At 45.4% G+C, this 15,145-nt stretch overlaps 1 protein-coding gene across 2 annotated transcripts in view; it reads right to left on the bottom strand.

The window, feature by feature from the left end:
• The window catches only part of LOC143956894 (uncharacterized), a 94,414-nt gene that overhangs the window by 10,914 nt on the left and 68,355 nt on the right, over window positions 1-15,145 (bottom strand). For both annotated transcript variants that reach the window (XM_077467062.1, XM_077467063.1), the window contains one exon: window positions 4,540-4,556. In XM_077467062.1, the coding sequence (XP_077323188.1) occupies window positions 4,540-4,556 (17 nt within the window). The remainder of the gene's footprint in view (window positions 1-4,539; window positions 4,557-15,145) is intronic.

Here is a 15,145-nt window from a genome sequence, read left to right as displayed (position 1 = left end):
AATCATTCCTGGATTAGCAGCAGCTATCAAGCCCCTGATGTTGATGTTGCCGATTAAGTGTTTTTGGGATGTGGAGTCTCTGAAAGACTGTCTAAGCTGCCTAGCATTGTGGATTTTGATTTTATCTTGAAGACGTTTTCTTGGGCAGAATTAACACCCAATGACCATTTTTTCCGTACCTGTTTGACAGGTGCATATCATTGCAATTTTTTACAGCAAGGCCAATTCTTGCTTTCATCAAGAGTACCTCTGTAGGGTTACGGTGTGCAGGTACCATCAACACCTAAAGCCCAATTTTTCCTCACGTGTTACTTCTATCCAAAGTCTGTGGAAGAGGCACCAGAATTTACCCCAAAAAATCTCTAATCTTGTTCCCAGTGCACAACATTGTGGCCTCATCATACAGTCTGGCTCCACAAGCTGTTGTTTACAAAATAAAGAAAGCTTGCGGAGAAAATGTCATTTTTGCTGTAGCAGGTTCTGTACATGGTACAGATGTGCCACATTTCAGGCAGACTAAGGGGACCCCCCAGGCAATATTTTTAAAATAAATATTCATTTTTAATGTTTCACTTTAAGAATCAATAAATCCCTGCTCATTTAAATAATCTTTTTTTAAAACTTTTTTTGCATTGATACATGTCCCCAAGGGCAGTACCCGGACCCCATACCCTTTTGTAGCCCAATAACTTGCATATAAGCATTCAAAATGGGCACTTGTGAATTTTCCATTTTGTGTCCCATAGACTTTAATGGGGATCGTTGTTAGGCTCTGAACTTTTGCTATGTTTGAAAGTTCTGGCACAAACCAAACTGGGGGGGGGGGGGGTGGGGCGGGCGGTGTTTGGCCCAACTCTACTGGGAAGAAAGATTGCAGGAACTGGAGGGAGAGAATATATGTACCAGGAGGAAAGACATTAGGAACTAAGAGGGGAGACTGCAGTAATAGGGGGAATGGGGGGAAGAGAATGTGGAACTTGGAGGAGAAACTATGAGAACTGGGGGGGGGGGGGGGGGGGGGGAGATTGCAGGGACTCAGTGAAAATACTGTAGGAACTGGGGAGAGTGAGTGTGGAAACTGTGGAGTGAGACTCTAGGAACTGGGAAGAAAGACTGGGAACTAGAAGGGTGTCACATACCCGAAGGGAGACTGAAATGACGAGGTTGGCCTCACTTGCATCTCCAGCCCAGGAACCGCTGAGAGTGGAACTGAGAGACCAGAGGGACAGGAGGAAGACGAGTGCCTACAGGTGCAGACCCATAAACTTGTAGCAGAGGATGCAACCTTGGGAAGGCAGGAGAACCATCAGATTAGGAAGGGCAACCATGCACCATGGGTCAGTTGAGCTTAAAGAGGCACCTCGCTTGGACTGCGGAACTGGAACATCAGGCGATGTAGAGTTTCTGGCAGGCTTGCAGCAGGAAGTCACAGCTGGTCGCAGGACCATAGTCACAGACACTCGGATGGCAGTGTTGAGCCAAGCAGGAAACAGAAGCGAGGTCACTAGGATAGCCGGGTTCGTAGCAGGCAGGCAGCAAGGTACCAAGGCATTAGGCAGAAGCAAGGTCAAATGAGAAGCCGGAATCAGGAACCAGTAATCAGGACTATAACAGAGTCCAGAAGCGGGGTCAAGGAAAGCCAAGTTCAGTAACGGGTATCAAGCAGGATAACAGCAGGATTCAGGGTATCAGGGAACAGCTGAAAACCAGTCAGCATTGATCAGGGGTCAGAGCACCCTTTAAATAGGCCATCTGGCACCAATTGGCACTAGGTACACGCTCCTGTACATGCATGCAGTCCGCCACGCATGCACATTGGTGCCTATGGGCATCTGCAGTCACCCGTGAGCACGCACGCGTGCGCGCGAGTGCACGCTGGATGTATTTTAATGGTTCTCTTATAAAGGGGAACTGCAAGAAGAGACTCAAGGAACTGGGAAGAGACTCCAGGAACTGGGAGGAGATACTGCAGGAAGTAGTAGTGATTGATGGAATTGAGCTGAGATGCTGAAGGAGCTTGGGAAAAGAGACTGCAGGAACTTTGGGAAAGAGTTCATAAACTGGGGGAAGAGAGACTGCAGGAACCCTGATGGGTGACTGCAAGAACAGAGGAGAAACTGCAGGAACTGGAAGAGGGTAGACTGCTGGAACTAGGATGTGAGGCTGTGGGAATTGGGAGAAGATGCTGTGAGGAACTGTGGGAAAAGAATTAGAGTAGACTATGAGTATTGGGTGGAAAGACTGCAGAAAACTTGGATAGGTGTTTAATGTCTTTGGAAGACAGACTTTGGGAAATGGACAGTGATTGGGGGTGTCTGGCAAACATGTGGTCACTGGTGAGAAAATTAACAGTATAATCTAGTGCCCTGGGACAGCAGTGGCCAATATATGGAGCTATAAGCACTGTGGTTACAGAAAATCAACACAGATGTAAACTGGTGAAAATGGAGTTGGGCTCAGTGGTAGGCTTGGGCAGGGGGAGATAAATGTGCATCAAGTGGTTCTAAAGTCTCAAGGTCTTTTACCTTAATGCATTCTACACTATATTACCAAAAGTATTGGGACGCCTGCCTTTACACACACACATGAACTTTAATGGCATCCCAGTCTTAGTCCGTAGAGTTCAATATGGAGTTGGCCCACCCTTTGCAGCTATAACAGCTTTACCTCTTCTGGGAAGGACCATCCACAAGGTTTAGGAGTGTGTCTATGGGAAGGTTTGATCATTCTTCCAGAAGGCCTGGCTCGCAGTCTCCGCTCTAATTCACTCCAAAGGTGTTCTATCGGGTTGAGGTCAGGACTTTGTGAAGGCCAGTCTACGGACTACGGACTAAAGCCGCGTACACACGGGCGGACTGTCTGGCCAACTTAGTCTGTCAGACAATCCGACGGACAGTCCGTCCTACTTTCGAATGAACGGACTTGACCACACACGGATGCAAAACAGTCCGTCGAAAGTTTGCGCGATGACATGTACAGCACGTATGATGGGACTAGAAATAGGAAGTCCAATACACAGCAATGCAACCTTTCGCCATGTAAATCCTTTCTCAGCATGCGCCATACTTAGTCCGTCGAACTAGCCTACTCACGAGCGGATTGTCCGCTGAAACCAAAGTACGACGGACAATATTACGGAAATTCCGAAGTACTTAGTCCGCCAGACTGCACGCTGAAAAAGTCAGCTGAAGCCCACACACGAGCGGACTGTCCGCTGAAATGTGTTTCGACGGACTAAGTTGGCCAGACAGTCCGCCCGTGTGTACGCGGCTTAAGACTCGGATGTCATTAAAGTTTGTGTGTGTGTAAAGGCAGGTGTCCCAATACTCTTGGTAATATAGTGTATGTATTAAGCTAAAAAACATTTGGAGTGCGGCTCCCTCCGCTTCAGCCCCCCTCTTATACTTACTTGAGCCCCATCTCAATCCGGCGATGTGTATAAGAGCAGCAGCTCTCCCTTTCCTAATTTGCTCACACAACAAATGAAGCCATTGGCTCCTGCGTCTGTTAATCATCAACGAAGAGAGAGTGGGACGGGGCCTAGCCATGCTCCATGGGTGAGTAGACACACAGAGTGTGGCTCTGGAACGAGCCTGCTTGAGTGCCCCTATAACAAGAGGCTTGCTATTGGGGGCACTCGGCAGGGGGGGGGGGAGAAGCCAAGAAGAAGTGGATCGGGGCTGCTCTGTGCACAAAGCAGGTAAATTATGACATGTGTGATATTAAAAAGAAAATTGCTTTAGAATCACCTTCGCTCACACTAGCCCCTCCCCTGAACGGACGGGTCAAATGCTAACCCATGTCCTTACCTCAGGAGGTGGTGCTGGTGATCCGGGGTAGGGCACCTGGAAGCTGCCCCTCCACCTGCTGCAGGTTTCCGTGACACCGGCCCATTGCCTCTCCTCCCGGTGGCTGAACAGGAAGTGTGTCTTCAGTAATGACTGGCCAGGGAGTCCTAAGACTCCTCCCTGGCCAATCGGGTCTCAGAACCCGCTTCCTGATTGGCCCGGGAGGACAATTGGGAAGACAACAGCGAATATTAATTCGCTATTGTCACACAACTGGGTGGGCACGGGGAGCAGTGCTCTGCACTCCAAGCCTACCATTTTTTGAAGCCAATTATAGCCTCAGGCTCTAACCATGTGCTTCAAAAAAGAAAAAAAAAACCTATTGAAATCAATGTGTCCGGCGCCCTGCATGTAGATTAGGGGCCGGGTGCATAGATTAGGGAGGCGGCGCCCATGTCTCCCGTATGGAGCAGCCGCCACTGGAACTGGACATTGCTCATGGTGGTGGGAGCATTTCAGAATACAGAAGGTCTCCAGAGAGGGCGCTATAGAGTCAGATTGTATGCTAGCAGGGAGTATTTTCTGAGCTCCCTGACTCCCTGCAAGGAGCAGAAACTGAAATCCAAATCTACATTACGTGATACAAGCTACAGACTGTGTGTGAGACATTCGGAGAGTCCAGAATTATCCCCATGTAAGATCAGCCAATCATAGCATTTCCTGCACCCAATAAACCAAACATGATGCTTACCTGATCTCTAGCGCCCCCTGGGGAAAAAAAAGAGAATGTGGCTGTTATTGAGACTAATGGGAAAACAAAGTAAATGCTAAATTACTGAGTCATGTGCACAGTGTTGGAACCCAAACAAATCGTCATTATTATCTTAAAGTGGAGGACCACCCAAAAAAAAATACATTAATATTCTTAAGAAAATATAAAAAAAAAAAAACATTTGAAAAAAAAAAAATGTTTACACACCAGAGACCCCTGTTGCTAGGCAGTCTTCCTAATCTGCCTCTTCCTATTCCGCAGCGCTGTTTTTTTAATTCTTCTTCCTTGGCGAGCAGCCCCGTTGTCTTCTGGGACATGTGTGTGTCCCAGGAAACAGGGACCCAGGAAACAACGGGGCCATTCACAAAGTGCCGCACGGCTCGCGCATTCGCAGTAGGAAAGGGGCGTTGAAGCCGCAAGTCTCCACTGCTTGTTTCCCTTAGTTAGGATGGACGGATCGGCCTCGGGGTGGGGGGGTGGGCAACATCGTGGGCTCGCTGGATAGGTAAGTGTCCTTATTAAAAGTTAGCAGCTACAGTGTAGCTGCTGACTTAAAAAAAAAAAAAATAGTCCGGAACGCCCCTTTAACTGCTTCAATACCGGATACTTTTACCCCCTTCCTGCCCAGGCCAAATTTCAGCTTTCAGCGCTCTCACGCTTTAGCCTCATACACACACGATCAGACTTTTGTACAAACTTTCCCGTGGACTTTTGTACAAAGGGGCGTTGGCCGTACGTTTGTATTGCATACACACGATCGGACTTTTTAGGCAACAAACACGAACGTAGTGACGTTTCAACGTACTGACGACACTTCAAAAGAGGACGTTCAATTACTCCGGCGCCACCCTTTGGTCACCTTATGTATTGTTGTCTGATCTTTTGCATTGGCTCTGAGCATGCGTGTTTGTACTTTGTACAAAAGTCCGATGGTTTTCTGTACACGCGATCGGACTTTGCTCCATCGGACTTATGTTGTCAAAAAGTTTGTCCGTTCGCACAGCCCAACAAAAGTCAGATGAAAACCGAAAAAAGTTTGTCCGATGGAGCGTACACACGGTCGGATGTTGCCTTAAAACAGCTAATTTGCATGTTTGTTGTCAAAAAGTCCGATCGTGTGTACGGGCCTTTTGAATGACAATTGCGCAGTCATGCAACACTGTGCACATATGACATTTTTATCATTTTATTCCCCACAAATACAGCTTTCTTTTGGTGGTATTTAATCACTGCTGTTTTTTTTTTATTTTTGCTAAAAATCTAAAAAAGTCTGAAAAAAAAAAAAAGTTTCTTCATTTCTGTCAGAAAATGTTGTAAATAAGTAATTTTTCTCTTTCTCTAATGGCCACTGATGAGGAGGCACTAATATGTCGCACTGATGCGCACTGATAGGTGGCACATTTGAGCAATGATAGGCTGCACTGATGGGCACTGATAGGTGGCACTTATGAGCAATGATAGTTGGCACGGATAGACAGCAATGATGGGCACTGAAAGGCAGCACTGATTTGTGTTACTGATGTGCACTGCTGCGACTGCACTGATGATCAGTGCCCTGATTGTCGGGACAGGTCTTTCCTATGAGGAGAAACAAAAAGAAGAGGGCGGTATGGTTGACCAAAAGACTGGGCCTACATCCCAACAGGTCTAGAAAGGCAAGAAGGAATGCCCCCTTACAGGACTTTCATGGCCCAATTAGTACTACACAAAAGATATATAAAAATAAGTATACAAAGTTTATTGGAAAATAGATAACATTGACCAATAAATGGCTATAGACATATTAGCATGGTAAAACATATAAAAATGCAGCTCTAGAAGGGTCTAAGAGCTACCGTGATCAAGTCACCACAGCAGGACATACGGACCACACCCGACGCGTTTCAGAAACCACTTTCTTCAGGGTTGTATAGAACAGTTTTACTTCTATATTTAAAAACAAACAATAAATGATAATTGATAACATGCACAGGCAAACATATGTATAGACATGTATACAGAATATACAATCATTAGCTGTTCAAGGAGAAAACATCAAAATAAGGGTGTATAAGAAAAAAACTCACATGTTGCCAAAATAGATAAAGGTGCATGTCACAGCCACAGAGTGATTTTGTAAAAGCCAGATAGTCATGCCCCAACCAGGATCTAAGCGGTGCAGCCAGAAGGCCTCCAAAGATGGAAACACAGCGGTGAGCAGCCAGCGAGACCAGCAATGATAAAAGCACACCCACCAAGGGCGATAAAGTGCTTGTTAGGACTGCTTTATAACCCTTAGCCCTTGTACACACGGTCGGAAAATGTCCGATCGGACCGCGTTGTCGGATAATACGACTGTGTGTGGGCTCCACCGGACTGTTTCCGTCGGAATATCCGACGGACAAAGTTTTAGAGCTGGGCTATAAAACTTTCCGACAACATGATCCGATCGGACTTTGTCCGATTGTGTGTAGAGAATTCCATTCGGACGAAGTGCCACGCATGCTCAGATCAAATTCCTAGATCAAAGCTATTTGCTACTAGCCTGAACGTAGTCCCGTCGTAACAAAATAACGTCATCACGTTACGTACGATCGGATTTTCCAACAACTTTGTCCAAACGTGTGTATGCAACACAAGTTTCGGACAAAATCCGACGGATTTTGTTGTCGGAATGTCCGACCATGTGTACAAGGGCTAAGTGGGTCCTCACGGTCTATTTGGACAGAAAAAGAAGACCCCTAGTAAATTCAATCCCATATGGGCAGTACCTACACATCTGCAGAAACTGCACCAATGATGGTTCCTTCAAAATTAAGGCAGATGCAGGGGCGTGGCTTGTGCGAGGATGGAAGCCTAAGCCCTAAGCTCTGCACAGCCGGCTGGACAATCAGCGATGTGCAGGCAAGGTAACGGCTCCACCAAGTCCCCTGGACACCCACCGCACTCCCATGGGATCCGCCACCCAGATATCCCGCAAACGGAGCCAGGATAGAGGCCCAAAAAGGCCCACGGCCTTCTTCTTCCAGCCCGGCCGGGCACAGGGAAGGAACCAAGATGGCGCCGCCGGAGCCGTGACGAGACACTCCGCGGCCTCTACCGACCTCTCCGAGGATCATCCGGATGAAATGCAGAGTGGATCAGCATCCTCAACTCCCACGAATCATAACCAGCAACCCCGGTCTCCCAAAGCCCAGCCAAATCAAGGATGCGGATGGATTCATCTCACCAGGCCGCAGACAAAGTGAGTACAGGCCTGCATAATGATAATGCAATCTTCCTACTACAATCCTCCATAGCTGCATTCCCAACATCAGGGCAACCGGTGCTAGATACCACTATGAAGGATATACTCCTGTCCCTCCAATCCTCCCTCATGACAAACCTATCCTTCCTGATTAATAGGTTCTCCCTAGAGATGAAGCATATGGATAATAGAATGCAATATATGGAAAAACAAAATGGAGGAGTGCACAGACACAGTGAATGACATAGTAGATGCATATACAGAGCAAAAAGATGACTCTCTGTGGATCAAAGCAAAGCTGGCGGACCTCGAGGACCGCTCTTGTCGCAATAACATTAAAATAGGTGGCATCCCGAGTCCATTCCGCCTAAAGAAGTGCTTGATTACGCTAGCTACATGTTCTCTAATATGTTGCCAGAACTCTCCCCAATTGAACTCACCAGAGACCATATTCATAGAATACCCAAACCTCACCACCTGGAAGAAGCTGTCCCCAGAGATGTTCTCTTAAGGGTCCACTTCTATCAGGCGAAGGAACAAATCCTATCGAAAGCAAAGGAAATATCCACCCTCCCAGCGCCGTACTCAGACATCCAACTATATGCAGATCTGTCACAATATACCTTACCCATGAGAAGGCAGCTAAAAATGGTTACAAAAGTCCTAACTAACCATAAAATCCAAATGGTGCATTGGTGACCCTAACCAAATTTTAAGGTCACCAATGCGCCACCCCTTTTCGACAATGTCATTGTAAGGAATATACAGTAGGTTAGACTCTGCACCTATTTTAGGGGCTTTCTGTGCTGGCCTACCCATTAGGATTTCAATAAGGTGCGCCCCTCTAGTTCTGCTTGAGCTGGACTCTAATGGTCATTGGAAAAACGCTCTGGCCGGTTGGGTAGACAAGACACCATGCACGATGTATGGCTTATCAAGAGTACAATTCTTTATTTCCTGAGTATTGTATATATACACTTTACAGATCACACAAAGCACAAGGGGGAAGGCCCCTTGGACAACCAATCATATACATTCACATCTATGTTAGTCAATAAGCAACATTTTTAGGGGTTTAGGGGATTTCTGCCCAAAGATAAATCTACGGAAGACCTCTAAAAATATGTTTTATAACCTTAAGCTTTTATCATATTTTGAACATAAAACCGCAGGCCAATGTTCCTACTATGCCCTAAATGTTCTAAGTATGTAAAACCTAAATGTCAGCTGCGACCGCAAGCGCGTCCTGTTTTTCGCAAATTTGCACCTCAGAAGAAACTTGCAAAGCATTGCATGTGAAGCGGTTTCAACAACCTTTCTCATATATATCTGTCTTTGCAAGTATATTCTAAATGTAATAAGGAGTGTATAAACTTAAAGGGTGACTCTTCCTTTCCTTACAGTCATTATCACATTATCATGGTCAGAGACTGCAGACGTAGTGCAGTCCCCTAGGATAAGTAATGGATAATGGCCAACAGGCCCTCTTCCCAGACCCAGCAGTTATTCCTCCGGCTGGAAGATCGCTCACTCTGGGTTCCCTGGGGGTGACTCTGGTCAGTAGTGTAGCATGTCTGTACCCTGGCAGTGGCTCAGTCTTTCTCTCTCTGGTGGCATTGGACAGCATGGCTCTCTCTGGTGACGCTGAGCAGCATGGCTCTCTCTGGTGGCACTGAGCAGCATGGCTCTCTCTGGTGGCGCTGAGCAACATGGCTCTCTCTCTCTCTGGCTTGTGCCCAGCACACGCCTCATTCTTTTTCCTGTAGCAGTCTCTCCCCCAGCTTTTTTTCCAGGCTGCAGTCTCTCAATCTCTCTCTTGATCGAGCTGTAGCCTCCTCCCTGTGAAAAATGGGGCCGCCAATCTTTGGGACTACATGTCCCATGATGCTCTCCTCTCCTAGTCTCCTTTCATTGGCCTTAAGTTATGGCCAATAGGGAAGGAACGGAGCGGGCAGGAAGCTGGGTGAGGAACCTGGTTAGAGCCCTTGTCTCTTCTCCCTGACAGGAGAAAGGGGGAGGGGGGTTAACAGGGGAAACCTGATAGCCGGAAGCTTGCCTTTCTCCTGTCACAGTGCCGCCAAGTTCTCTGCTGGACTGAGCAGGGAAAAGAGCCGAAGTCACATTTCACTGATGGGGGGCTTGACAGAACCTTGATGGTGTCACCCCACTGGCGGGTTGCACATGGGTGTGGGCTTCCCACACCCCGATAGCGATGGAACTGTGTTGAATTTAAGATCTGATCCCTGATTCCAGGGGGCGGCACTTGACCCCCATTGCCCCTACCTGTGGACGCCCATGGTGCCACCCAGTTACCATCCTGGCCACCTACAATGGAACCCATCATACAATATCCACCTTGGAAGGAGGGATGAAACTTCTCCATACATGGGGAATAATCCCAGAAACCCCCTCGCAAACCTGCCTGATTCACCCCTTTCATTTTGGGCATAATTTCATTGTAGTATTGATCCCAAAGTAGATACTACAGGAGAGGGGAACCGAATCTCCAAGCAGAAACAGAGAGCATTCCTAAAAGTCCTAGCAACCTGGCAATTACAGGATGCTTGGAGGGTATCCCTCCAAAGGGAACGAGATTAAACATGTTTCTCCCCGGTCCATGGCTCCTTCTCCAGGATAGATTATGTTTTTCTGGAACATCAGCTGTTATCAGTACTCAAAAAGGCTGAAATAAAAACAATAACGGTGTCAGATCATGCACCAGTAAAAATTCAGCTGGAGATAAAGGAAGCCTCTGGACCGGGGTTAAACTGGAGGCTTAATGAGTCATTAATACAGGACAAGGAGTCAGTAAACACGATTGAGCGGGAGTTGGAACAATTCTTTCGATTGAACGAAACCCCGGGAATCTCCAGCCCAATACTATGGGAATCACATAGAGTAGTAATAAGAGGAGTATTAATAGGGATTGGAGCAGGAAAAAAGAAAGCAAGGGAGAAAAGGAAAACTCAATTATATGAGGAAATTCGGAAATTAGAGCAGAGTACGAGACCAAAAGGGGTACCGGAAAGAAAGGATTTGATAATAAAAAGGAGGGAATTAGAGGACTGCCTGGAACAGGAGAGGAAAGCCGCCTACTATATTCTCAGTAAGGAGAGATATCAGTGGGGAAATAAATCAGGTAAATGGATGGCCAGAAGGGTAAAGGAGAGAAAGAGTAGAACTTTCATTTCAAAAGTGAGGGATAAGGAAGGCAAGGTACAAATTACATCAGAGAACATAGCAAATACATTTCACTCATACTATAATGCCCTATATAATATAGGACAAATAAATAGTGGGGAGATCGACCTTCGAGATGAAATAAGGGATTACCTGAGGATGCTAGATTTACCCAGGGCCACGCAAGAAGAAATGGAAGCATTAGAAGCCCCTATATCAAGAGAGGAAGTCGAGAGAGCAATCAAAAATACAGCTTCAGGAGGATGCCCAGGCCCGAAGGGTTCCCTATCCTATATTATAAGAAGTTTCGGAAACAGTTAGTGCCTAAACTGTGCGATTATTTTAACGCAGTAGGGAAAGGAGAAAAATTTAGAGAATAGACACTTCTGGCGCATATAGCTTTGATCCTGAAAGAAGCAAAGGATCCTATGGCAGTTGAAAGCTATAGACCAATTTCATTATTGAATTTGGATATTAAATTGTTTGCAAAAATTATCGCAGAACGACTGAAGCCCTATCTGCCAGAATGGATACAGAATGATCAGGTGGTGTTTATTCAAGGGAGAGAGGGGAGAGACAATGCATTGAAGACCATAATGTTGATACAGGAAGCTATTAGGCAGGGTACCCCCACTGTACTCATGTCAATAGACGCTGAAAAGGCATTCGACAGGGTCAGTTGAGGGTTCCTTTTTGAGACTTTGAAACATCGGGGGATAGGAGAGAGGATGAGGGGTTGGATCGAAGCCCTGTACTTCCGTCCCAAAGCTAGAATAAGAATCAATGGGACCCTGTCTTGCCCCCTTGATCTTTTTAACGGGACAAGACAGGGTTGCCCACTTTCCCCACTTTCTGTTTATAATGACACTAGAACCTCTTATGGCAGCTATAAGGAAGAACCAAGACATCCAAGGAATACGGTTTGAAGGGAGGGAGTACAAGACTGCCGCTTTTGCGGATGATCTGTTGGTTTATATCTCCAACCCTAGAATCTCGATCTTGAAGGAACTCTTAAAATTTGGAAAATTTTCCAATTTTAAAGTGAACATGACCAAATCGGAGATATTAAATTTAAACTTACATGAAGAAGACCAGAGTGCAATTCAAACCAAATTACCCTTCAGGTGGTGTAAGAGAGAACTTGGATATCTGGGAATAAAATTGACGGCAAAGGTGGGGGAATTATTTGAGGCCAATTACATTCCCCTCCTGAATAAAATTAAAAACCAACTAAGTAAGATCCAATACAAAGCCCTCTCATGGATTGGAAAAATAAAAGCAGTTAACCTCCCTGGCGGTACGATTATTTCGGATTTTAGGTGCTAAAAGCGGTACAATTATTTTGCATGAAAATTTGGCGTTTTATATTGTAGTCCTGTAATTCTTTAGGAATAACTCACTTAAATCTGTCCAAACCAGAGTCTAGCAGACATCCCGGGTATGATAAAGTTTGAAAAATTAAATCATAAATTATAATATAATAAATAACTATAAATAATTATACCAAATAATAATATAACAATAATAAAAAAATATTCAATAATGTAATCAAATCAAAAACACTGAAATTTTCTCAGTTGCAGAATTGTCGCTGTCATTACTTTTCAGTATTTAATGACGGATCTCCCCACAAATCGCTATCCCTCAATTCTGCGAGTGATTCCGATATATTATCGCTGTTTTCTAGCTGGTCTAAAATCATTTTTGATGTAAAGGGACAGTTTTGGTTGCTATGGACAATCTCCAGTTTCCAGGCATAAAGAACAGTTTTTATAATATAAAACTGCATGCAGGACACTGGGCAGACCACTAGGGACAAAGGGGATGTGAAATAATTACATCCAGCAATGTAATCTGTAAGATTACATTATACTGTATGTATACTGTGTGTTTCACTTTTTGAATTTGGCGCCGATCTCCGTCCCCGTGCGTCACAACGTTCGCAGGGAACGGAGATCGGCTCCGTGATGAATCGAGCGGAGGACGAGCCGCTCGTACAGCGCGGGGACATCGCTGGATCCAAGGGAGAAGGTAAGTAAACGTCCTCCTGGATCCAGCGATGCGGTCCCGAGTCTGGCTCGGGGTTACCACTTTTGGTATAAAACTTCCACCCAGAGCCAGACTCGGGAATACCGCCGGGGGGGGGGGGGGGGTTAAGATGTTTGTATTACCAATATTTACATACACATGTCAAATGGTCCCAATCCCTCTCCCACAAATGTATTTGAAAAAATTAAAAACTATGATTATACGATTTAATTGGGGAAGCAAATGTGCACGGATCGCATTTAATATAATAGCCAGGGGAAAGGATAGAGGGGGCCTGACAGCACCTTATTTTAAAAAAATACTACGAGGCTGTTGTTGTATCTAGAATAATTGACTGGACTCACAACAGAAAGGGTAAGGACTGGGTAGAACTAGAATTTAATTTAAGTAAGAGGAAAATAGGGGAATTAATATGGATACCGGCACAAGTCAGAGAATTAGGAGCCAACACAAGTATATTGACAAAAAATTCACTTTGGGTTTGGGATACAATAAATAAGAGATATAATTGGGAGTACAACTCACCATTAACCCCGTTACTCGACACAAAAATTTTTAGACCAGGGAAAGAGGAGTACGTATATTTTAGTAGGTGGCCAAAAAAGGATAATATAATGCCCCGTACACACGAGCGGACTTTTCAACATCCAAAGTCCGAAGGACCGAGTCCGTCAGACTATCCGATCGTGTGTGGGCTGCAACGGACTTTTGATTCGCCAAAGTCTGACGGACTTTAGAAATGAAGCATGCTTCAAATTTTCCCGAAGGAACTCCGCCGGACCCGGTCCCCTTCGAAAACTCCGCTCGTGTGTATGCTACTCCGACGGACTAAAACCGACGCTAGGGCAGCTATTGGCTACTGGCTATGAACTTCCTTATTCGAGTCCAGTCATACGTCATCACGTTCGAATCCGTCGGAGTTTAGTGTGATCGTGTGTGGCCAAGTCCGTTCGGCCGAAAAGTCTGTCAGAACTCCGTCGGAACTCCGGCGGAACTCCTTTGGAAGTCTGTCGGACATAAGTCCTCTCGTGTGTACGGGGCTTTAGATTGCAGGATGTTATGGAAGGTAATAGATTATGCACATATGAGGAAATCATAAGGAAATGGGGACATAAAGCACTTGACAAATGGAGATATGCACAATTACACCATTTTACCCAGTCCTTACCATAGCCACTCAGGGGAAAGGAGCAACTTAGACATCTGGAGAAGTTATTGGAGACCTCTCAAAGTCTTGAAAAAAGGATATCAAAAATATATAAAATTTTGATACGCGAGACAGAGTATGAATACCCTTCGTATTTAGAAAAGTGGGAAAGAGAGATAGGGCCCCTATGTAATGATGAACATAGGAACAAGATTATAAGGCGAACTTATTCGGTGGCTGGCCAAGGATACACAAACAAGAGAAATGTCCTACAAACTGTTAGCAAGGTGGTATATAACTCCACAAAAAGGGAATAAAATAAGTGGAGAGAACCCCTCGACATGTTGGAGAGGCTGCCCGGTATTGGGAACTTTCTCACACTTGTGGTGGGATTGTCCTAACATACAGACCTTCTGGGAAAAAAATAATTGAAGCTAGTTTTAAAGTAACAGGAGAGTAAAGATCAGGAAGAGCCCATGAGTTTGCCTGTTCCACGACTCAGAGGAGGGGGAGAGGCAATATGGGAACTCCCTTGTCCCCTGTTTATTGAATTCTGCGAAGGCGCTAATACAGCGAAGATGGAAAATTCAGGACTCACCATCAATGAAAAGTGGGTAGAAAGAGTAGAAAGAATAAGAAACATTGAGGAGATAATATATAAGTCATAGGAAATAGAGGAGAGATATTATAATAGGTGGCAGCAATGGTTGCAGTTCAGAGAAACGGAAAATTACTTGAAGTTACTTGAATGTTAGAGGGCTATAAAGAAGGAAGGAGCGAGTAGGGATGAGCTTCGAGTTCGAGTCGTCTGTTCAGCGAACAGTGAACAATTTGGGGCGTTTGCGGAAAATTCGAAAAAGCCGGAACACCCTATACAAGTCTATGGGAGAAATGTAAACTGCAAATTTTAAAGGCTTATATGCAAGTTATTGTCCTAAAAAGTGTTTGGGGGCCCGGGTCCTGCCCCAGGGGACATGTATCAA

Source organism: Lithobates pipiens, unplaced genomic scaffold (genome assembly GCF_037356315.1).
Source record: "Lithobates pipiens isolate NorthernLeopardFrog02 unplaced genomic scaffold, aLitPip1_a1.2 Scaffold_44, whole genome shotgun sequence".
NCBI classification, from domain to species: domain Eukaryota; kingdom Metazoa; phylum Chordata; class Amphibia; order Anura; family Ranidae; genus Lithobates; species Lithobates pipiens.
The sequence above is the reverse complement of the archived record's forward strand: the minus strand, read 5'-3'. Positions and strand labels throughout refer to the sequence as shown.